The sequence below is a fragment of the Micromys minutus genome, assembly GCF_963924665.1.
Source record: "Micromys minutus genome assembly, chromosome: 13".
Taxonomy (NCBI): domain Eukaryota; kingdom Metazoa; phylum Chordata; class Mammalia; order Rodentia; family Muridae; genus Micromys; species Micromys minutus.
The window spans coordinates 11,434,223-11,458,945 of NC_137982.1; the positions used below are offsets into that span (position 1 = coordinate 11,434,223).

At 50.6% G+C, this 24,723-nt stretch overlaps 1 protein-coding gene across 10 annotated transcripts in view; it reads left to right on the forward strand.

Moving 5' to 3' along the window:
- Positions 1-24,723, forward strand: part of DAB2IP (DAB2 interacting protein) — a 169,475-nt gene that overhangs the window by 95,800 nt on the left and 48,952 nt on the right. For 9 of the 10 annotated variants that reach the window (XM_080927837.1, XM_080927839.1, XM_080927841.1 and 6 more), the window contains exon 3: positions 5,209-5,342. The exons of the other annotated variant lie outside the window; for it this stretch is intronic. In XM_080927837.1, coding sequence (XP_080783963.1) covers positions 5,209-5,342 — 134 coding nt within the window. The remainder of the gene's footprint in view (positions 1-5,208; positions 5,343-24,723) is intronic. 10 annotated transcript variants of the gene reach the window in all.

Below are 24,723 nucleotides of genomic sequence, written 5' to 3' on the forward strand. Positions count from 1 at the left end.
CCTCCTCATCACTTGGAATTGATTGAAATGGGTGAATGAAGAAATCACGCGTCTGGAATTCTGAAAGGGTCTGAGTGCTGCTGGAGAGCCTTCCAGAGAAGCAGGGGTGGGCCAGATGTTAAGACAGAATGGCTGCGACTGAGGTGTAGGGGTGAGGCATGGGGGTGCCTAACAACTGACTCATCCTTACAGCCAGGAGAACACCTATGTTCTCCACTCTGGTCTGTCCTGGGTCTTGGCCAGTGGTAAAGTGGGGACTAGCTGGGAGTAGTTATGTTCTTTTAGGTGGGGGACATTCACAAAGGAGGCAGAGGTAACAAGCAGCCTTGTATGACAGCCCTGGGGCCTTGGTTGAGCCCAGTGTACAGGCACAGCTGCCTGCTGTGTTAATGGAGGCCAGTGCCCCACAGGGGTGGAACAGGCTCTGTCCCAGTGGATGGTGGACTGTCGGGCTGCCTGCTGTGCTTTACACTTCAGTCCCTGCTCCCTGGATGAAAGCTTAGGCCTCACCCGAGAGCAGCCTAGCAGCCCTGTGGCCACACACTGTGCACATGGGGAGTCTCTGAGGTTGCTTCAGAAGAAAGCACTAAAAGGGTTCAAAACTTCTAAACTGGATGTTACTCTGTGGCTCCCAGGGTCATATTGCAAGCAGCCTCATTCATGGCCCTGTCCCCACTGCTAGGCAGCCTTCAGACTCCTCGGTGTAGGGGTGGGGCCCTGGTAGACTCCTACCTGTATTGGTCACCTACACCTTGGGAGAGTTGGCTGTGTACTAGAGCCAGTCTCAGTAATAGTGGCAGTAAAGCATGTGGTTGCTTAAGTATTTGTTGACTTGTTGCTAATACCTAACAATAATTCTTTCCATCTTCTTGTAAAATAGGCTCCATCATTAGCCTGTTTTACAGATCGGGTACCGAGCCTCAGAAAGGGCTGGTAATTTGTACACAGGGTTGTCTGATTTAGGATTGAAATCTAGCTCAGATTCAATGGTGTGGCATGTCTGTAATCCCAGCTCATGGAAGGGGAGATAAAAGGATTAGGAGTTTTGGGGCTAGCCTGAGCTACATGAAACTATGCCTTACCAATCCCCACCTCCTCCCCTGGAAAAAATTGATCCTTGAAAGTAAGTGTGAAGGTGCTATTTCTGCAGTTCAGGAGACTGAAGGCCTCCACAGGGGTTCAGGGCTACATGCTGGGACTCTTCTCAAGAAACAGATGAACAAGAGAAGTGAACCCAGGCACTTAGAAAAAGCCTGAAGTGCCCCAGGGGAGAATTAGCAAGGACAGATCCCTTGTGTGCAGGGAGAAAGAACTTGAGAGAAAGCAGACTAGAGTCTCTCTCTCTCTCTCTCTCTCTCTCTCTCTCTCTCTCTCTCACTCACTCACTCACTCAATCTCTCTGTCTCTGTCTCTCTCTCACTCTCACTCTCTCACTCTCTCTGTTCCCTGTGTGTGTGTGAGAGAGAGAGACAGAGACAGAGACAGAGAAGAGAGAAGAGAGAGAGAGAGAGAGAGAGAGAGAGAGAGAGAGAGCGCTGTGGGAACAGACAAAGGAGAGATTATGGAGTGATTATTGAAAGCATGTCTAGCCCTCACAGATGAGCTAGCCCTGGCATATGCTATTACAAGCTGCAGATTTTTAAATGAAACCTTTGTATTTGAGTGGGTTTCTGTGTGGATAAATTTGGCTTTTGTTGGATATTCTGTCCTACACACCAAACCTACTCTGATCAGCTTCATGTGTCCGGTTTAATACTCACTGCATGTCCCTCCCCAACTCATTTCACAGTGAGGTGGTAGACCCTGCCCCCGCCCCTCTGGGACAAGCTGGGGTCTGGTGCAGCTCAGTTTGAGACCGATGTGCCTGCTTGCACCTCTTGGTTCTTAGCCACTGGCTGTCAGTATGCTCCAGCACAGCCCAAAATGGAGGTCAGGAACTGTTCTAGTGAAAGAAGGAACTATTTGGGTTTTTTGAGGCATGGTCTCACCACATAACCCTGGCTCACTTTGTAGATCAGGCTGACCTCAAACTCACAAAGATCTGTTGACTTCTGTCTCCAGAGTGCCGGGATCAATGATGTGTGCCACAACTCATAGCAAGAAGGAACAGGGACCTTGTCTGGTACCACTTAGTTAAAGGTTGGCTATCAAATTCTGCAGCTAGCTAGCACCTACCACTGAGCCACCTCCCAGCCCTTTGCCTTGGGTCTAGCATAACTTCCTGGCTTGTAGACCAATCAACCACTCTTCATGAATTCTGGCTGTAGCTGATCCCATGAAAGGGCAGGAGAAAAGGCTTGTCTCCTTTCATCCAGGGCCAGGGACCAACCACCTGACTCCCTAGCTCTGTGAAGGACAGTAAACTGTGAGTCTGGGCAGAGCACAGGAATGCAGCTTGGGGCCTTTGATCTTGGGAAAACCCCTTTGTCACCCTCAGTAATACAGATTGTTGGCTATGAGGCCATGGCCTCATCCTCCTAGGATAAGGGATACCTATTACCCCTAGGGTCAGGGGACCCTGAGCTGAGATATAAGGTCTGTAGGCTGATTGTGGTACAGTGCGGATTGATAGGGGTTCTCACTGGTTCCCTAAGACTCTCCCCATGGTCTGACCTCTGGACCTCTTGGAAATGTAAACACTTGTCACCCTGCCCTGTCACCCCATAGTGCCCATGGTCCCACTGTCTAGTGTACCAGGCTCTAGGAGAACTGATCTCCAAGGTCATCACAGCTTTGAGTAGGGGACGTAGCAGGTAGCATTGATTTTTTTTCAAAAGGAAGTTACAGATGTCTCATCTGCTTTTGAGCCTTGTGAGGAGAAATGGCGGAAAGCGGCAGGAGTCCAACCCATTCTTCTAGAGGAGAATGATTTTTCTTCCTCCTCCTCCTCCTTCTCTTCACTCAGAAATAGGATCAAACTGACAATATTGCTATAGAAAGGGTTTTACAACCTGGAAAATGGGTTCTTTGTACCGCAAGAGTGGAATCTGTGAAGTTTTCATAAGTGCAGAAAATGAAAACCAAGAAAAAATCCAAACCTGCTGGGGAGACTCCTCAGGAAGGGCTGAGTTTGGGGAGCCTAGGGTTTTCGTGGAGGTGTAGGTCTTTTCCTGCCTGCCATCTCCTATAGCCTTAGTCTCCCGTAGTCTGCCTTGCCTGTATAGATTACATCTTTGGAGAAGGGCCCCTCTAACCACCCCTTAAATCAAACAGTATTTATTGAGTTGAACTGCATTTGAAAACCTGGACGTGGGCTGCAGGGATCAGGTGTATTTGGACACCACTACCTGGGAAGTTTTTTGGGTGAGGTGGCATTTTAGTTGGCCTAGGAGACACGTAGAATGCTGACAGGTGACAACAGGAAGAGGTCTGCTATGGATGGGAGAGGCTGAGGAGGAAGGAAAAGTAGAGGGGAAAGGGCAGGAGGAGGGATAGCTTGGAGCATTGTAAAAGAGGGCGTGTCCTGTGGGAACAGCTCTGGCGGTAGCTCTGGGAGCTGGGTGTCCTTGGAAGATTACCTCATCTCTCTACTAATAAGGTTTGCAGATAAAGTTTTTCTGGTGTTTTCTGTACGAGTGGATTTATTCAGCCACTTTTTGAGGTTGTCTTGTCCAAGGGGTAGAGCTGCAGCAAACCTGACCTTCTGAACTCAGAGATATCTATCAGCCTCACCCTTTCTATTATGGAAAAACTTCCAAATTTGGATTGCAGTGACAACGCTGGTTTCAAAATATGTTAACACCCCTTTTTGTCTGTCCTCGGGTCACCCAGAATTAAGGCTGAGTAGCTGGGTTCCAGCACCCCTTCTGTATAATCCTTCCTCAGGAAGTTCCAGGTCTCAGTTCTTCTCTTCTCCCTCAAGATGCCTGCAGATTCTGAGCCCAGTGTCTTAGAGTTCCTAATGCTATGATGAGAAACCATGACCAAAGGACCGTGATGAGGAAAGGGTTTATTCATTCTCATACCTTAGTCCATTATTTGGAGAAAGTCTGGGCAGGAACTCAAACACGGTGGGAACCTGGAAGCAGGAGCTGATGCAGAAGCCACAGAGGTGTGCTGCTTACTAGCTTGCTCCCCTTGCTCAGCCTGCTTTCTTATAGAACTCAGGACCACCCGCCTAGGGGTGGCCCCATCCACAATAGCTGTGTCTTTAGACATCAATCCTTAAATAAGCTGAATCTTATGGAGGCATTTTCTTAATTGGGAGTTTCTCCTCTCAAATGACTAACTTGTGTCAAGTTTACATAAACTAGTCAGCACTCCTAGTAAGACTCAGCTGTGGCCCCTTGAGCCCCACATTTACTCCTCATCTGTCAAGGGCATTCGAGTCCAACCTGCGTGTACCGAGACCTTGTCTCCTCACCTGCCTCTTCATTAGTCCGGAAGTTCTTAGTGGGGTGGATGGAGTGTGATGAGTTGTGAATGGTGCTTTTAGCTGGAGCCTCAGCTCAGCACTAGCTGGTGAATCCATGCATACTGAGTCGGGTGTCTCAAAATTGGGGGCACTCAGCAAACCCTTCAACACCTTGGGCCCCTCCTGAGTGACCCTATACCCATGGAGATTGGCTTTTTTGGGGGGGTCCAAATGTTTCAGCCTCTATCCTGACATTCAACCATTGTCAGTCCGCCTTAGGGGTCTAGATAGCCAGAGTGCTAGTAGGCACGCTGGCCGGTTGGAGGACTTGCTCTCCCAGCCTTACTTCACTTCGTTTGAGTAACCACTCCTGTCAGTCTCTGACTGGGCGGGGTGTGGAATCCTCCTGGAGGTTGGGGGTGTGGCCTGGTTGCAAAAGAAGGCGAGGTGAGGGGCTCTGGTGGCGCTAGCCACTCACTCCCCCTCCCCGGTTCCCAGCGCCCCCAAAGCCCTGCCGCCCCGCCCTCTCGGCGCTGTGGGGCGGGGGCTGAGAGGGGAGCTCGGGTGTCCTCGGCCGTGGTCGGAGGCACTCGGCTCAGTGTCGCCATGGCAACGGCGGCTTAGGGGCGGGGGCGACGTGGCGGGCTGGGCCGGCCGGCGGGCGGCGCGGGGTGGGCTGGGCCGCGCTGCGCGGGCCGGGCCGTCGGCGCTCGGTCGGCGGGCGGGCGGCGGCGCGGGCGGCGAGCTGCTAGGGCCGAGCCCGGCCCGCCGTGGGCCGCGAGGGTGCGGGTCCCGGCCCGCCGCCGCCGCGCTAACCCCGCCTCCCCTTCCCCCTCTTGTCGCCCCGCGCGCAGGGCTTCCTCAGCCGCCGCCTCAAGGGCTCCATCAAGCGCACCAAGAGCCAGCCCAAACTGGACCGCAACCACAGCTTCCGCCACATCCTGCCGGGGTTCCGGAGCGCAGCCGCCGCCGCCGCGGACAATGAGAGGTGAGCCCGCCGCCGCCCCGGCTGCGCCCCGAGGGCGCGGGGACAAAGCCCGAGCCCGGCAGGGCACGCTCCCGCGGGAGTGACGCCTCGCCGGCCTCCGGGAACTCGGGGAACGGGGGCCCCGTCGGGCTAGGGGAACGAGGCTTCACCCTTCATTGCTTCCACCGGCTGCAGCTAGTAGGGTGTTGGAGGTCCTGGCTGAGGCCGGGAGGCAAGTGCCCGTCTCGGGCATGTGGGGTCCTGCCTCGTCTGGCCGAGGTGGGCATTGTTTCCCGGGCAGTGCGGTGCCTGGAGGTAGGGACGGAAGTGGCGCCTCCACCCTCAGGACCCATCCCCGGCCTACCGAGTCCCTCAGTGTCCGATACAAAAGACATTTTCGGCTGGGTTTTGCCCAAACCCGGCAGCGCTTGTAGCGGGGATAAGGGTGAACATCTGGAGGGGAGGAGCAGGGGGCTGGGCCGCTTAGGGGGCACATCTGCGCTAAGTAGGGCACGTGCTCCGCTGGGGGCTGGGGCGAGCCAAGCAGGCAGTGCCCAGGCGCTGGGTTGATGGGCATAACCTAAGACCCGGGAAGATGGGCCTTCCCCCTATAGTCTGGGCAGCTGCTCCCCTCCTTTACCTCCCGCTCCCAGGGGTGTCTCCTATTCCCTGCTTCCTTCTGGGCAAGCCGGGAGCAGGTGTGGAAATTCCAGGGGGAGGTGGCTTGTGGGGCGGAGGGGAGGGGAGAAGGTTGTTGAGCCTGCTCTTGGAGTCACTGGCAACGTGCAGGCTTCAGCTCGCAAGGGCAAGCCATCCTGTCCGTGCGGGGGCACTGGGCGGGCACAGCCTCTGGGGGCCCTGGTTCTCCACCTTGAGTCGCGTCAGCCACAGGCACCTTTCCACTTAGGCACAAGCACAGTGATGGATTCCTGTGCCAGTTAGAACGTGTCGTGGAGGTGAAGGAGCCTTTTCAGCATTCAACCCCAACATCTTAGACTACTGGCATCTGCCTTCCCAGGTCTGTGTCCGTTTTGCCATTGGCGAGTTGGCACTTTTTATGCGGAAGGCACAGGTAGAATGATAATGTCTTTCCTTCCCTCCTTGGTTCCAGCAAGCAAGGAGCCCAAGTTATCCTAACTCCTGCCCAAGGTGGTGTGACGTTTAACTGACACCTAACATCTTCCCCAGAGCACCCCTCCCACATCCCAGTTAGAACCACTAGACCTTCCACGTCTATCATCCCAGAGCTGATCTTCATTTCAGTGCCTTTCCACCACTGGAAGCACCTTGCTTCCCGCTCCTGCTGCCAAGCCCAGCCTAAGGCAGGACCCCCCCCCCCCCCACAGCCTTTCACTGATGGCTATGGTGCCCCAGGGGACCAGGCGTTCCCTGGCAGGAAGATGCATCCAGGCCAGAGCTCGGCGCTGGGTGCAGCCACTGCGTCTTTGAAAATCTCCATTCCCATCTTTGTTATTATTGTCTGTCTGGGCGGCAGGCCACCCGGTTTGCTGTCTTCCTCTCTCCTCTGGCCCCCACGGCCCCCGCCTCCGGCTGTCTTCCCCCAAGAGCATGCCCTTCTCTGCGCTTTCCCTGGCAGGGGTCCGGACCCTCTGTTCTCGCATGCGGGGGCTTGTGTACGTACCCCATTTTGTGTGCATGTGGTGGTTGTCCGGGAGCAGGAGAGATGGCAGGAAGCCCTGGTCTCTGAGTGTGTCTGCCCTCGTGAGAGCAAGCGGCATGCACGTCGTGTTTACCTTCCACCGCTGGGAAGCCCGCACCAAAAAGCCAGCGGGCGCTTGGCTAGCAACCCTAGCCAGAGTCAGGGCTTCGCTAAGATGACCTCAGAAACATCCTGTGCAGCCTTGTCTCAGATTAGCCTTGTTACATGGAGAGGGAGGTGGAGGTAGAGTCGGGTTAGAGAGAGAAACTACAAATCCATTTCTGGAAATGTGAACGGCAGCAAGAGGAGCCGAATGTCATTGGCAGTGGTGTGGAATTGTCTTTAAAATTTTCTGTAAACAATCTGTCCTGGTGGCCTCTGGTACCAGAAGGGAGCCCAGATTTCCCTTAAACAGCCAGGGAGACTGGGTTTGAATCGCTCTGCCCAGTCTAGAAGCTGAAATGGGCTTTGCCAGGACTGGGGTCTTGATCGGTTGCTTTGTTCAGGAATATATCTGCTGGTTGCTGTTGGGTGAGTGGGCAGATGTTTCTCTGGGGCAGTCCCTAGAGTCATCATTCTTGAGTAAATTCAACTGTGGTGAACCCACTCTCACTCCCTAATTTCACGGTCAAACCTTGGTGAGTGGAGAGGTGCCTCCTCATTCTTGTGGGGGTTGTGCTGCCCAAGTGAATCCCCTCTCCAAGCTCTCCCACTAGGTGCCATGCCTGTCCTGGGGTAAATACTGAGACACCATGAAGGGAGGGAAGACACCAAGGATGGGAAAGGGAAAGGAGGCTTCCAGGGTTGCATGTATGAGCCCTGATCCCAGTGGCCCTCCATGTCAGTCCCTTGCGTGTAGCTGGGTGAATCTGTGGTTTGTATGACTGCTAAAGAGGTGTTATTGCATGTTGTCTGTGTGCTCTGCAGACTGCTGTGTTGGACAGGTCATGTTTTGTTCTGGAATTCTCCACCCAGAGTCTGGAAACCAGGTGGTTCTGTGCGGGAATCTTTGGGATTCTTGGGAAGAAAGTCTGCCCTATGTGTGGGCTGCTGTTTGGTGGTGAGGCTTGGGTCAGGCCAGCAGGGACTTGAGGGCTCAGCGATACAGGACAGGTTTGAATCTTTGTACTTACTCTACTGAAAATGGCTCTGGGGGAGGTTCCTAACTGGTCTCCATGATCTCTGGGTCTCAGGCACCCATTCCTCTGTGGAGGCTTTGGCAGGAAGCACCAGGGGGCAGGTAATCATTTCTCCTGGACAGCAGAGATGAGTGCTGGCCAGAGCACTTTCTGGTGCGGGCTGGAAGTGCTGCTGCTTCATTTACAGGGTTTTAATGTTGGTAAAAGCAATAAAAGATGGAGCAGCCCTGCCTTCCCAGAATCAAATCCCTTGCTCATTCATTGATGCTTCTGAGCTAGGAGGTCAGCTGACATCCTTATCCCCCTCATCTCCTGACACCATTATTAGGTGACCCTGGCCCCCTACACATTCAGTGAGTGTGTCTCCACCACTCCCCGCCCCCAACTGTCTGTACTCTGGAAGTGGCAGAACCCTCCTCATTTTTGCCAGTTGGCCTAGTGTGGCACTTAGCTTAGGAGTGCAGGCTGGTCAGGTACAACTGGGCAAGGCTGGTGCGTGTGCGGTAAGAGCTGCACTGTCCGTCCATTCCAGGTAATATGCAGAACTCAGTTTCCACAACTGAAAGTTACTCATGGAGGGATTCCAGGTGTGTAGAACCAGGGAGGGGGAATAATGGAAGTTGGGGTGGAAGTTGTTACAGGGAGCCCCAGCTGGCCCTGAGTATGCAGATCCGATTTCTATTTCCAGGGGTGAGGTCATCCTTGGAGGAAGAAACAGGAAGCTTGGTGAAGAACAGGTGGAAGGCAGAGCCTGTACTGTGACGGTGCCTTTATAGTCTCCGAAGGGCTGGTTTTCAGGCCAGGGCTTGTGCTGGTTCCTGTCCTGCTGAGCACAAAGATGGGAGGTCAGGTCTTGTCTGCTTTTCTTTGAACTGGCCAGTGAAGAATTGAGTGACTGAAGAATTGAGATGCAGTGTAGACAGCTCCTGGGTATGATGGGAGCGTGTGAGCTTTGGCTTCGAAGCCATCCCTGGAGCAAGTCATTTAGGCTTGGGGAGCCTTACTTTATACATCTACAAAGTGAGCACAATGAAAATTATGATGGAGATACTGGTATCGATACATTCAATATTTAATCACAAGCTCCTGTCTCATTTCATGCAGTTTCTTTAGCATTTAATACCGGATCTCACACATTTCTTAAATATTTCTAAAATTTGATAAGTTAAAACATAATGTGTGAAAGAAGTTAGCCTAACTGTAGTGTTTCAGCAAGTGTCGGTTGGAGGAGGCCATTTTGTTTGGTAGGGTCTCAGTCTCGGTTTTCTCATCTGTAGGCTGGACTAACAGTCACTCATGTGGTATCATTCCAGAATTCTGTAGAGTTTGTGGATGCTGCTGCTCCTGGTAGGAGGAACTGAGTCATAATGGAGAGGGATGTTGACCTTGAACAAAGCAAAGCAAGAGGCCTCGGAAAGGAGCTTCTTCCCAGCCACGTCTGTTAGTGAAGAGCTTTCTTGTGTGTTTTACAGATCAATTTTAAATGCCCATAGTTCCAGGTCCTTCTGAGCCATCCTTACTTTAAAATCATCTAACATTTAGGTTTGCATTTTCTTTGTTAATTTAAAGCCTTGTGCATTCATTTTTGTGTGCATTTCTCATCTTCTCATAGGATAATGTTTTAGAATTACTAAGTCAAATAATATAAAATTTGAAGTTTTGACAAAAAAAAAAAGCTCATCTAAAATTCTATAATGGCTTATTTCCTGCCAGTGACCACCTGTTGGTAGTTCTTTATACCCTGTAAGAGATGACTTGTCTTTCATTAAAATGGTTTCCTTCATTTTGTAGACAAAGAAATTGGACATTTCTTTATTTGCATTAATTTGCTTGTTAGTGGCGGAGTGCTGGCCGCTCTTCTGAGTCAAGTGTCTACTTGGTGGTGTTTCTTCAAGACTCACCTCTTCTATCCTGTGTTCTGAATTTTCCCACAGAGCCCTTTGCAGGACTTTCAGTTGCCCTGTCTGGCCTTCCTCTGCACCAGGAGGCTTTGTGTGGGTGGGCCCTACATTCATTAACTCCTGGTGAGAAAGGCTCACCTGGTTCTCTTCTCTTTCCTTCTCCCCTCTTCCCTCCCCTAACATAAGGGAATCAGATTTAATTCTTAAACCAACAATCATTATGAAGAAGCTTATATTTAGGGCATCTATCCTTCAGAGTAGGCAGGCAGACAAGGGGCTGAAAGGGAAACTGAGGCCGGGGAACAACAGCCAGGCCTTTTGTAGTCAGATTGCCTCCCTATGCAGCACTTTACTTGGAGCACAGGCAACCTAACCAGAGCCATGTGCATGATTCTGAGCCTCATCTCCAGAAGACAGGGAAGCCACAGAATGCAACCTGGATGCATGGAACAGCCAATTTATTTTTGCTTTCTCATTTTTATTGCCTGCCTTTTATATCCGCAGCTCCCTTGTGTGCCTTCTAGAGATCTGAGCTGGGTAATATTTTAAGGAATGGTGGAAATTAGCTAGTGATCAGCCCCAGACTGCCCAGCTGAAGTCTCAGAGGCTAGGCAAGCCTTTCTTTGAACAAGCACACTTACATCCACATACTTTATATATTTAGCAAGTGTGCATTTGTTCTCAAGAAGGTGTATGTGCATGACATGTATTTTTGTATATATATTTTAAATAAGCATATATATAAAACATTTGCAGCAGATCAGTTTGGCATCCTGTTGGATTAGACCATATACAGTTTTAAGACTTTATAGGTCAAATATAGGCAAATGATTCAATCTAAGTACTCAGTAAGTACTGGTTACTGTATTATTATTGTGTTTTCTTCTTGTGTATCTTCTTTTGTGTTTACATATACTCTGTGGTATCCAGGTGTGTGTTCTGTGTCTTCTCTGTGTGTGTGTGTGTTTTCTGTGTCTCTGTGTACATTCCTATCCACATAACCAGTTTTATCTGGGCATGTGGACATGGTGGTTCATTTTGTGAACAAGCTGTCTAACTTCTGGGGGTAACTTACCCAGCCGCAGCCCCCTGACTCCCTCTCAACCTCATTTGCTAAGTAGACCCCAGGTCCTAACCAGCCTCGTGGGTACTGTGGGACTGCTCTCCCCAAGTAGCCTTGTCTATTTTCAGGCCCCATATCAGAGGTAATGCAAATCAACTTCTTTAATGGAATTTCTTTGCAAAATATTATTTGAACCAGAAAGTTAATTACCGAGCTCTAATTAACGGCCATTTCTAAAGACCACAGAAGCAAGCTGGGGATCATAGACTGAAAAGGCAAGAAGGAAAACCATGGTTGGCATGTTGCCTTCCCGAGTGGCAGCCTGTGTTTGGCTTCTCCCCACTCCTGAGTTGTCAGCCCTATTCTCTTTGAGAATGTGAAGGACAAAACGCCCCTTCCCCAGAGGAGCTCTGGAGGTTGCAGATTTCTGGTGCCCATGAGTCTGGAAGGGGGCCCCTGAATAGCATCTCAGCCAGTAAGAGCTGTGTGAGGTGTGAGCATCAGGCCTGATTGAACTGAAGCTATCCCATCCTCAGAGCCCCCAGTGACATACGGTCTGTCCTCTACATATTCACTGGAGTTTCTTCAGTGACACTGGCCCTTTTCCTAGTCATCCCATGCAAGGGGTACTTTCCCTTACCCCAAGCAGAGCCTAGGTAGCTACTGTGCCAAACCCATTAAGAGCTTAGCTTCTTGCCTTCAGACCCCTTCACTGTGGAGTCACCTGTAGTCCCTGAGTAAAGTGAGCCTGGACTTGGTCGCTGTTGTCATCAGTCCCTTGGATGCTGTATATGAGCCATCTTCCTCAGTAGCCCCTTTTATCATCACCCTATGTGCCTCTTACCTAAGAAAGACATAGAAGTGGCTTTGTGATACACATGACATGGAAGTTTCCCCTCCCAGCCTTACTGTGCCTGCTTTCTCATTCCTTCCTGGATTAGAGAGTATCTGAGGTTCATGGGCATGTGACTGTCCACCCCATGTGCTATTCTGCATGTACACTAAACTCTCTTCTTGGAACTTGGGATGTAGGTGCTTGTGAAGGCCATCACTTATGCACGACAAATCCCGTCTATGCTAGGCAAGTAGTGGGGTAAGATCCCAGGAGAGGAAGGAAGAGAGTGCCTAACCTGACACCCTTTCTGGGGACTCTGGCCATTCTTATGCTATGATCCCAATCTTGATTCTGGTAGTCTGCCAAGAATGCCTTTGCCTTCTCAGGAGGCCTGCGAGCCTCTGGCTTCTGACAGCCCTTCTGAGGAGTGGGGGTTGGGGGTGCTGATGTGAAGCAGCTGACAGTGCTGTGTTCTAATGGAAATATTTACTGTTGCCAGTGGGTAGCAACATATGTTGAGAGCTGGGCCAGTGGACAGCCTCGGTCCTGCTCCTTGTAATGTCCCCCAGAAGGTATCCTGGGAGGTTTTTGCTAACCAGTTGCTGGCACCTTGTAACCAAGGTAACCTCATGGGTACCTTAGGGCTTATGGACAGGCTGTAGCAGGAGCTGCAAGTGCCACAGGCGTTGGCTGAGTTCAGTTTTCTCATCTCTTGGGGCCCAGGGTGTAGTAACTGACATCTCCCACTCTTATCTGCCAGTGAGTTGTTCTAGTGCCTCAGTCTCCCTCCTCCTTTTTTTCCAGGGGAACACTTCCACTAAGGAGCAGCCCTCTCTCAGCTACCTTGGCAACTCCCCCTTCTCTGTTAGCCCCACCTGCCTGCTGTTCTGACTTGTCTTGAACAAGCAGGGTCCTGCTTGATTGTACACTCAGCCTGGCCTGATTGTAAAAGAACACATTGGGCAGAAATATAGATGATACCAGGGTAGTACACACCCTAATATGATGCGACATTGTCGTAGGAAGTTTTCATGCTGAGGGCAGTGAATTAGTGTAGCATCTCCCTGTGCCCACTGACTAAGGGGAAGTTAATTTCATGCTCTGTCTTTTTGACATTCATAATCAGAGCGTTGTATTGCAGCTGCAGATTGTTAGCACGTGAAGAATGGCCAAGCCTCAACAATTACTGTTTCTGGCTGGGGATAGGGATTTATTAGTGGATTGTTCCTGGTCCCACCCCCTGTTCCTGTTCCCCTTTTTCCCCAGCCTCACCCCACCCCATCCCCCACCCCTAAAAGGTAGTCAGGAAGCTCAGTCCCAGAAATGGCTGGGATGGAGTTTGTCATAGATGCTTCAGGTAGAGGAAGAGACATCAGAAAAAATATAGGTTCTCGGGCCCCACACAAGACTTGCTGGATGACACTCTTTGTTGGGTAAGTGTATTTCCTCAAAGTCTGAGAACTATTGCCAAACTTAAGAACCACTGTAGAGGGACGGTGATTGTGACCCATTTGGTTGCTCATCTGACATGTCTGGTGGTATGTTTTTGATTCCTCACAGCAAGGGGATGTGTAAAACTAAAGCCTAGTGTGTGAATGGCCTTATGTCACTCTTGAGGGGGGCACCCTGTTCAGGCAGTTCATTCCCTGGCCAGAGCCCAGGCAGAACTGAGATTTTATTCTCATCTGGTCCTGCCATTTGCTTTAAGGCATTAATGCTTTTTGAAAGAATATCCCAAACCAGGAGCCCTCTAGTTAGAAATAAGCTCAGGGTCAAAAAAAAAGAAAAAAGAAAAAAAAAAAAAAAAAGGGACCAGCACTTGTGGAAGTGTCTTCACAACGTAGACCATGGATCTTGTCAAGAAGGCACTTGCTCTTCTGCTGTGGTGACTTTCTCACACTGGTGTTTGCTATTGGACCCCCACTTTGTTTGGCAAGCATAGTTGTGCCAGTGTTCTGGGCTGCCTGGAGGTGCTTGGATGAGGCATTGAGACCCTGGTTAGCAGGTGAGTAAGCTCAGAGAGGGGGGAAGCAAGCCTGGAGCTGTATTTGTCTCTCCCCAGGTCCAGTACTGAGCCCTTGCCAGGCACAAGGGTTCACCCCTTACTCCAGCTCTGGTTCTAGGTGTAAAGCTGAGGTACAGAGAAGTGACTTCACTTGCCAGGATAAGTGACAGCCATGCAACTCAAGCCTAGTTCCATTAAGTCCAAAGCTCCTGGGGCAGGATGAGCCAGTGATTTGGGGCTGGGGCTGTCCTGCCCTCACGAGAGAGCTTGTTTAGCACAGCCTATATGGGGGGTGTGGCTGCCAGAGTTTGTTCTAGCTCACCTGGGTGAGGAAGAAGGTGAGGGTATCTGCTTTGAGAGGCAGGACATTGGAATTTGTAGCCCTGGCCTCATACTTCAGGCTCTAGCCCCTATAGTTCCCACACTACCACATACTGAGGAGTCATGGGTCTGCCTGAGGCCCCAGTACCACCTGCTGCTTCCCTCTGAGCCTCAAATTCCTTGTTTTAGTAAAAGAGCACAGGATTCCTGGGGGGGGGGTTGTTTGGAGATCTAGGGACCCTTGTAGCTGGGCAGAATGCAGATGTCTGTGACCATGCCAGCTACCCAGCAGGCTATTCTTGGTGCTAGGATCTACTCAAGATTGGCTATGCTCTGTCTGTTAAGTGTTTCATCCTTTCGAAGTCACTACTGTCCCCACCTCACAGTCTGGCCCTGTCTGTAACTTCCTGGTTCTTGTCTTCTTGGGATGGCACTGATTAACAGTAGCTGTTGGGGGTACTAGGTAATTGACTTTCACAGTACCCCACTTCCCAAGTCAGAACGTGGATGCGATGTGGATTGCCTTGGAGAATCAGGGCAGAGAATATGGTGCTGGTATATAGTTAACCTCTTGCTCATTTTACTCTGGGTCTGTAAGAGGGGTGAATTGCTGAGGGCCTGCCAAGTGGGCTGCAGGCCACAGGCCTGGTCCAGACTACCTGAAGTCTCATCTTTGCCCTAGAGTTTAGGATGTGCAGCTTTGGTGCTTGGCATAGGGGTCATGAAAACCTACTCCAAGGTATTTCAGAGCCTGTGGCCAGCTGCCTGCAGGGAATTTGGTGACATACACGGTCTCTTCCGCTCTTCCGACTAGGAGAAGAGCCTGCTCTCCTGTCTGCAGTACCTGAGCCCATAGGAATGTTTCTCAAACTAAGTTCCAAAGAGTACCACATTCTTTCTGGTGGTAATAGATTGGGGGGATGAGGGATTTCCTAGCCTAAAGCCATCTGGGGGGTGACCTCAGAATTGTTGGTTCCAGAGGTTCTTAAATATGGGAATACATGCTGTCTTCTGCAGGGGACCTTTGTTTCCTTACCTCCACGTTAGAGCCTTTGAGAACTCCTGCAGTAAAAACAGCAGTTCTGCTTTATTTAATCCCGGGCTTCCTGCCCCCACCCCAACCCCAGGAGCAGCTGGAGACATCTGCAGGCGTGTTCGTGTTCTGCAGAACATCATTTGGTAAACATTAGCTTGAGGTGTTCCCTCTCCTCAGAAGCATGTTTTTAAGATGGAACTTTGGATGCATTCCCTGCCTTCAGGACCTTCAGGGGTGAGCCTTGCATAATGGCGTTGCTGGCTCAAGTGGCAGGGTGACGTGTTGGAAAAGTTATTATAAGGTACTCAGAGTTGCTCTTCAAAGCAGTTTCAAAGTCTGTGTGTGTGTCCCCCCATCTGTCTGTTTTCCAAGAGTTGGTGGCTTGACCAGTTCTAATCTTAGCCAGAATATTGGGACTTGTCCCTTTGTGGGATGAGTGGCTCTCTTACACACAACTGCTCTGGTTCTGGGTGTCCCATCCCCCTCAGGCGCTCTCTGTGGAAGGAAGTAGTTGGGCAGAGGCTGTCCACAGATTTGCATAATTGTACTGTCCTCTGAATAATTAATAAAGCACTGTCCTTGCTGGGAGCAAAATCTGTGCCATTATGGATGGGTCTGCCATGAACGGTTTTTCAGGAGCTCTTCCAGAGGACCCAGTGGTTCTTGGAGTCCTTGACCTTTCCAGGAGCCCCCTAAGAGAAAAATGGGGACACTGATTTGGGGAGTTGCCCATGTTCTAACCACATGCCTCTCAGGCTGGCCATGACCCTTCTGGGACCCACAACTGGGAGCTCTGGTATACATAGGTTATGTGTCTGTGTTTGTCTGGTTTCTCTGTTTCTATGCAGTCTTCTCAGATGTGTGACCAACTGTTGTGGGGATCTAGCCCTCTATTCTGGTCATGCTTACCTAGGCTAGGACTGAGTTTTCAAGCAGGGGAGGAGGAAGGATCTCCTTGGCATCCTCTTCCTGAATTCCAGTCTCCCAGTTTCTGAACTTGCAAGGTAGCCTGGAGGAGATTCCTTTTGAGATTCCAATCCTTTTTATTGCCCTTGTTTGAAGTGAATGTCCCTTCTGGTATGTGATTTACTGTTTCTTCCCATTTCTTCCATAGAAGTGGAAGTTGAGGCTTGGAGCTACCCTGACCTGCTGTTGGAATTAGGGAAAATCCTGTCTCTCCAAGCCTGGGTACACTTCCTGGACTTGACTTCCCAGTCCTACAAGTGTAAAATGTGCCAGGGCTGAGAGAATCCCATTGTACCAGGAGGCTGGGCAGCATCCAGTGAGCCAGAGGAAGTTAGTTTCTTTAAGGCATGATTCCTCAACTTGAAGTGCTAATGTGTGTTTCAATCTGCAAGAGGGAGTACAGGCTGCTTTGCCTCCTGCCCACACTGACTGCAGTATCTGTCTGCATATCCCTAGAATGGGATGCCCTGTTCATAGGGAACAGACCATGCTATAGCTGAATATGCAGCCCTGACACACCCCCCACTCCTTTTCTCAGCTTGCCTAATGTATGTGTAGTGTGCGCTCTCCCAGCCCCCTGCCTCTGTGTGTGTGTGTGTGTGTGTGTGTGTGTCTGTCTGTCTGTCTGTCTGTCTGGTGTGAGAAAGTGCATGTGTGCATACTGGATCATTTACTGCTTGACTTTCATACCACCTAGGGCTATGGCAGAGCAGGAATCATCCCATTTTACAGATGAACCAGAGGCCCAGAGAGAGTAATTACCAACACCCAAAGGCACACAGTTTGCACTTCAAATTTACATTCACCAGCTGGGCCTCAGGCTCTTTCCCTTGCAGCTACCAAGAATCATTTGCTCCCTGGATAAATGTTAGTCTGATGCTTCTCCAGCTGTCTTCCCTACTTGTTTGGAGTATCTAGGGGTGGGAGATTAGCAAAACCACTGTCCGTTTAATAGTTTCCTCACTGTGGGGTTGGCTTTGGCACCTTGTGTCAGTGTGAGCACAAGGTTACCCCACTGTTCCTGACAATCTACCTTTTTCCTCCTCTTGCCTTGTGTTTTAGATGAGTCAGGTGTTTTGAAGTGTCCTAAAACTATGAGGAATTTGTCTTAGACTATGGTTGTTGAGAGGGAAATGAGGAGTGTCCAGCTGGCTTGTTTTCCTTCAGCTCTTACTTGAACCTAGTGGTTGGACAGGCAGTCTGAAGTGGACATGCTCTTGGCTAGGCATGGGGTTTGTACTGAGGTGGAGGTATGAGTCAGGATTTGGACCAGCTGTTTCATATATCTGGAACTGGAATGGAATTTCCATCCTCACCCCATTGAAAACAAGCATACCAGGCCTCACTGATGCGGAGAGTTCTGCTTTGACACATGGACTTGTGTCTGGACCTCACCCAACATCCCATTTTCTTGTGTGATGAAACAGATCTCCTGGGGTTTTGAGGACTACCTGAGATATATATGTGATCATTACATCATATCGTGTTATTCTGTTGTCACACAGCAGATAGTGTTTGAGACCCCAGAATCCTGACAGTAGACCCACATCAGCACCCCCAGGGTTTACCGTAACCATCATGTAGGAAGAGATGGCCCAAGACAAGCAGGAAATGATGTTTGTGCTGACATTTCTTCCACTTAGAAAATCAATATTCTGTGGTCTGCCTAATTGCTCTGTTGCTGTTAAATGAGTCATTATGGAAGGAAAATAGCAAGCGCATTGTGAGATTAATGGGAGAAAATAGTTGGCAAATGACATTGGTTTGCTTCTGAAACTCTGAGAAGGTGTTACTATGAGAAATCTGGAGAGCCATGCAGGGCTGAATTCCAGGCAGTGGGGAGTCAGAACTATTGGGTAGTGAGGTGGTGAGGTGCCAACAGGTCTAAGATCCCTGCTAGGACAGGACACCACAGGGACTGGAGCCTGTACAGCACAGCCACTTTGATGGCCTGGTCCTGAGGGAAGGGTCACTGTTCAGGTACAGTCAGTCACTTGTCAGGGGTCAGGGGAGCTGGGAGTAATGGTAGTAAATGTAAGGGTAGTAAAACTAACCTCAGCCTCTCCCCTAGTAAGGGAGATGGGCTGGGGTAAAAGTGTCTCACAGTCCCAGTGGCAGTGAGTCCAGACCTGCAGACTTTGATCTGGTGGGAATGGGATAGAAACAGGTTCCTAAAGCTCCCTGGGCAGAATGTGTGACCCTAAACCTCAGACAGCCTAAGAATATACTTCTTACAAGTGTGGAAACCAAGGCCTAAGACAGCTAAGGACTTGCCGAAAGTCATATAGCCCTAAGGATGCTGGGTTTAGACCTAGGCCTGTATACCCCAAGTCCAAAGGGATGCTTCTCTGCTGCAGGAGGCTGGCACCTTCAGGTACATCTGCAGCTAGAGTCAAGAACTTCATTCCTGCAATGCGACTGGCAGCTAGCTGCCTAAGACTTCAACTGGGGGTCTGTAGCATATGCCAGCCAAGTGTCGACCTCAACATCCCCAAACCAGACTTCCTTACTATGTCTTCATTTCCTCTTTAATGGCAGCCTGACAGTTTTATGTTATTCTAAGTGCTGACTGTCTTAAAGAATCTTGAAAAGACTCTGTAGGGGCTGGAGAGATGGCTCAGTGGTTAAGAGCACTGACTGCTCTTCCAGAGGTCCTGAGTTCAATTCCTAGCAACCACATGGTGGCTCACAACCATCTGTAATGGGATCTGATGCCCCCTTCTGGTGTGTCTGAAAACAGCTGCAGTGTACACATGTACATAAAATAAATAAAGAATTCTTTTTAAAAAGAAAAAAAAAAAAAGAAAGGCTCAGTAAATAACATGTCTTCCCCTCCCATGAGGCCTATTAGTTTACTCCTTTAGTATCCCAGTTCACCTGGGGCTGTCTGTCTGTCTATCTGTCTGCAGAAGTGGTGGAGGAGGTGTGGTCAACTGACCATGGTTGGATTTCTCTGGGCTCCCCAGGGTTGCAGAATTGGCAGCAGCATATGGGGAGAATTGACCTTTCCTGTGAGACCGATTAAGATATATTGAGGGTACCAGAGGCCATGCTGCCTGCCCTGCCTTCTGAAGATAGTTGAATGTTGTCATGCCGGAGAAACTGGGAAAGAACACTGGCCCAGGAGGGCCAGACCCACATGTCTGAGGCCCGCTCTAGTGTGTGTGTTCCCCTCAAGTTCTGAGTACTCCAGGGATCTGCTCAAGCACCAAGATCCCGAGAGTAGCCCTGTGTTCGTCCTCTCCCACAGTCCAGGCTTCTGGGGATGGGGAATGTTGTATGCTGGCCTTCCTAGATGCCGCATTACCAGTCTACAGACTAACCCAGCACTGAGTGTGCAGGGCCTGAGTGTGAGGGAGCCAGGCATCAGTGTGTACTGTGTCAGGTAGTAGGACAGAGCCAGGCCGGTCGCCTAGCCTCCAAAGATGCAGGAACTTGCTGGGCATGCTGGCTCCCGCTGCTGGCTAGATGCCAAGTTTCAGCCCAAACTTGAGTCTAATTAGTTATTCTTTACCTGTTGCCCACCATAAACTGCAGCCCTCCATGGCTGTAGGCTAAGTGTTTCTGTGGGTTAGTTATAGAGCCCAGCCAGGACTCCCCAACTCTCATTTCATTTCCCCAAATCCTGCTTAGTTCTTTGAGTAAACATTGAGGCATTCCCTGCAGGACTGCCCAGCTTTATCCACTAGGGACACTGAGGTGGCAGCTAGGAGGGGTACTTAAGGGCTCCCAGCTGGTCTTGCCTCTGCCTCTTTGAAGCCAGACCTCTCCCTCTCCTGATAAACACTGACCAAAAGCAGCGTTGGGAGGAAGTCATGGCAGGAGCCTGGAGTTGGGAACTGAGGCAGAGGCCGCGGAGAATTGGTGCTTTCTATCTTGCTCTCTGGTTCACTCAGCTTGCTTTTAATAGAACCAAGGACCACACCTGCCTAGGGGAGTCACTGCCTACAGAGCAGACTGAGGAGGGAAGTATCATATTAAGTGGGGCTCCCTTTTCCCAAATGATTCTCGTGTGTCAAGTTGACAAAAACTAAGCAGCACAGCTGGCTGGGGATCTGTGTGATGTTTGAAGACCACATAGCAGCTCTGTCTGAGAGTTTCTTCATGTTCTGGCTTTCCATAGTGACAGACAGGCTTCGGCCTGCCAGAACACAGGAAGATGTGAAGTGGAAGGTGCCTGGTCAAGGCTTCACCTAACCACATACATCTGTGTGGCTTCTCTCGGGACCATGAGAGGATTTGAGATTCCTTCTTCTTTATTTCTGTCCCAACTAGGCATCCCAGACACTGTGCTAGTGTGTATAGGTCCCAGTTAAGTCCAGGTAGGCAGTGGGCTATCCTCAGAGCCTAGTCTCAGGGTGCCCACCCAAGCAGCAGCCTGGCAGTCTCTCATGGATAAGTCTGAGTGGCTGAGTTTCTAGTCTCTGAAGATTTGGCATGAGTAGGAGCGTGCACTCCGCTCCACGCAGTGAGGTCCAGGGTACTTGCTGCAGCGGTGTCAGGCCGAGTAGGCACTCCTGCAGACTGCTCTGTGCTCGTGTCCTCTGAAAAGCACCGGCTTACTTCATTCCTAGCACACAGCAGCGTGTTCATAGCAGGGACCAGAAGCGTCCTTACTGGCTCAGGAGCCAAGAGGCTTCATTTAAGTGACCGTACTCCAAACAGGACCTGAATACCATTGGCAGCGCTAGTTTGCTGACTTGCCTGAATTTTGGGGCAGGTTCAGGGTAGTGGTGCCTGTGTGGTCAGTGTGCAGCTTCTCGGGAGCACTGCATCCTTCTAGTGTAGTTTCCGAAAAAGCTGTTGTAGCCTTCTGGTTGCCACCCCTGTACATGGGTGGGTTCCTGGTTTGGAGGGGGTTTGTGAGTCTGCTCTTGGGCGGAGTCAGTCCAGGTACATGTTTCCCACAGCACTTGGAATTTATCTTCCTGTGTCAGGTTAGACTGTACTCTGGACTATAACCACCCCACGGGCCTGTCTGGTCTGCCTGGTAGGAACCCAGATGTCCTGCCCATGAGCCGTGGTCACTAGATTTCTCTGGCTCGAGAGCCTGAGGACTGTAGCTGAGCTTGCTGCTGCTGGACACCGTGCCTATAACCCAGAGAGAGCATGTGCTAAAGTGTTCTGCCTCTAAAGGCAGACTCTTCAGCCGCCCTGGCAACAGCTCCACGCCAGCCTGTAGTGTGGCCACTGAGCATGCCTCCTGACTGGCTGCTTTCTCTGGCTTCTCAGCAGCAGCCTCTTCCAGGCTTCAGGCAAACAGTGAAAGACAGCTGAGGGGCTGGGGTCCCTAGACTGTGTGTCTGCCAACAACCCTCGTGCCCTGGCCAGGATCCTCCTGGGGTTTCTTCTGTATACACTAGGGTGTGTCTGCAGAGACAACAGAGCTGGCTTCAAGGGCTTAGCAGGCCTCAGGAGCCTCCAGACTCTTCTGTCCTTGCTGCCTCTGCCCCCACCCCACCACCTTGTCCCCTGGGCTCCCCTGTTTACTCATGCAGATGAGGGTCAAACCCAGCTCTACCATTTACCTGTAAGACAGGTAATAGCAGTTCTCTAGTGAGCATGTAGCAGCAGGTGTTTGAGGCCAGTGAGACACCCTCATGCTGTGCTTCCCTCCTTTGTGTCCCTCTCCAGATGCCTTCTGCTCTACCTGTCCTTAAGGAGTTTGCTTCCTTGATGCCTCCTGCCCAGCCTCTTTAGCTGTTTATTTGAGTCCTTATTGGATCTGCTCAACAGTAGGGCTTCCTTAGGACAGTTGGGGAGTCCTGCTGCTCCCCAGTCCTACAGGTAGCACTCTGCCCCAATCTGGATAGCTAGGCTGAGTTATAGGCTGTAGAGTTTACCCCACTGAGAGGGGCGCTGGGGCCAAGGGAGGAAGGAGTGTGCCTTCTACTGTCTGTGGTACACTGTGACAAGAGTTGGACTAGCTCTCAGGAGTCAGGGGTGAGGGGTGATAGCATTTGAAATTTGAAAGAAACAAATCTCTCAGGTGGCAAAGGACACTGAGACAAAGGGAATCCCGTGGGAGGACAGAAGGCTTCTGAGGTCTAGAGCCCTTCTGTCTTCTTGAATAGGCTGTGGGAGTTACAGAGGGAGCTGAGTACCAGGAGAGTGGGAACCAGTTCTAAAGGCAGGAGCAGCAGGTAAGGAGAAGCAGAGACAGACTACGGGAGGAAGTGGAGGGGCCCCAGTTCTGGCCTCTTTGTGCCAGGTGCTTTTGGAATCAGAAGTCTAAGGCAAGCTTGCTTCAGTGCTGGGTAAAGGGTGTAGAACTTGTCTAAGGTCTTGAAGCTAGTACAGAAGAGCCACTCCGGTGGACACAGCCTGTTGAGGACTGGCTGGCATCTCCTCCCAGCTGGGTCAGGTAGTCTGTTCTCTTAACCATGTGTAAGATACACTGAGTGTCCAAGAAAGCATGGCACATAGAATCCTGTAGCATTTCTAGGTCCCTGGCACAGATGACACAGGTGTGCAAGTAAAACCTTCACAAGGACCTGGCCAATGCTGAGCTAGGTCAGAGGTAGAGGTTCTAAGACCCAGATCCTTGCCCATGACTATTGTCTCTGTAGCTCCTAAAGGGCAGACCTCCCGTAGACAGCCCAGATGCCGAATAAACACATTCATTGAGCACCTACTGCATGCCATGCATCCTGCCATGTGCTGGAGTAATTAACTTTGGCATGGCACTTTATGGTTTCTACAGCTTCTCTGGATCCCCTTAGGAGGTTGAATCTCCAACTGGATATTTATTTTCTTATTTTCCAAGTGAGGAGACTGAAATAGAGAGGAAAGTGGCTTTGAGGTATCATCCTCAGCCACCAACAAGGGACCAAGTCCATCCTGAGCCTTGCCCTCTCCCTGGGCTGTGGGTATACTCTGGGGACTGGCTGCTGCTTCTTCCCAAAACTACGTGCTGAGATGGAGTTTGAGGAAGCCAGGCCCACAGAGAGTACGTATCCAGGAGAGCAGAACTCCTGCGGGCACAGGAAGCACCTGCCTGGTCCCTGTCTCCACCCAGCAGGAATTAGTTGTTGGGGACAGTCTGTGTTTGGGGCAAGTCTGAGGTAGAAGAACAAAGAGAACTGTCCCTGCCAATGCAGCACTGACCTTGAAAACACTGGAGTTTCATTTATTGGAAAGAAAGGGAAGAATTGGTACCAGCTTCAAAGAGGATCAGGCCTCCTGCAAGCAGCGGTGGAAGCCTTGACTTTGTGAGTTCTAGCTGTTGAATTTCTCCTTTTCAGTTTGACAGAAGTCCTGGGGATCTCTGTCTGGGCTGGCCTGAAGGCAGAGATTCTGGACACTCAAAGACCTGACCTTTAAACAGAGATCTAAATACAGGTTGCAGATTACCAGCTTGTGTGTCCTGCTGTGTGGAGCACCCACCTGTGGGAGGGGCCGGGAATGAAGTGGATCAGTCTATGTGCTGCTGGGGACAGGACTTTTGCAAGGAAGCAGTGTGGCAATCGGTCCATCCTGGGCGGGGTGAAGCCAGGGTTTATCTTATTTATCTGCTGTTCTAGTCTTTATCCATACATTTGCTGTCGTGTGTCAGGAGCTGCTGTGACCCTAGGACAGCTTTGATATGTTCTGGGCCCTGCTTTGCCCCATGCGACATAGGAACTCTATCTGAGGCACTTCACAGCTATGGTGACAATTTCAACAGTTTGTAGGGCTGGGTCCTTCTGGGGTCAGACGGCTGCTGGGCTTTGGTGGCAGAACTTTAGGTTTGGAAGAGAAAGCTCTAAAGTTGTTTTTTGTGACATTTGAAAATTTCACATCTTTAAATGTTGGCAATTGATTCAAAATTTAAAAATGTCATGTACTGTGTGGTTAAACAAAACATGATGTTGATCAAATACAGCCTGCCCTGCAGTAAGAATCCTTTATGGTATGGTTGGCTGAAGTCCAGGAGGCTAGAAGGCATTAGGCCAGGCCTTCTTGCAGAGGGACAGGGCAGAAACAATGGAGCCCACTCCTATCTATTCAGTAGACTGTGCTTGCCTGCCTGTGGGCCTCCCAGTGGTGTGCCGTGCTGCCCTGAGAGCATCCTGCCACGTTCACTGCCCTGTGGGCACTTTGCCACATAAATACAAGAGCCCAGGGAAGAAAAGTGGCTTAAGAGACACCCCATGACACCTGTATGGAGAGCACTCTGAGGCAATGGAGCAGCTGCACAGCTGTGGGATGGTACTGTCCACACATGCGACCTTGCTGCTGCTAGCACTTGCTCTCCTGCCAACAGGGCAGGTTCTTCCTGTACTGCTAAGGAGGACCTTCACAGGGACCTTGTGCCCTGTTCTCCCCACCCTTCCATTGTTGGTCCCAGCTTTTTGGAGCCTTGGTCACCTCTGGCCTGGTTAAGGCCTGTCCAGACCTAGGCATAACTTTCCCTTTTTTTCTTTCTCCATTGGCTGTCAAACCTTCTGTAATCTGTGTTTGACTTGATAGATCATCTGGTGCCTGGTCTTTCAGG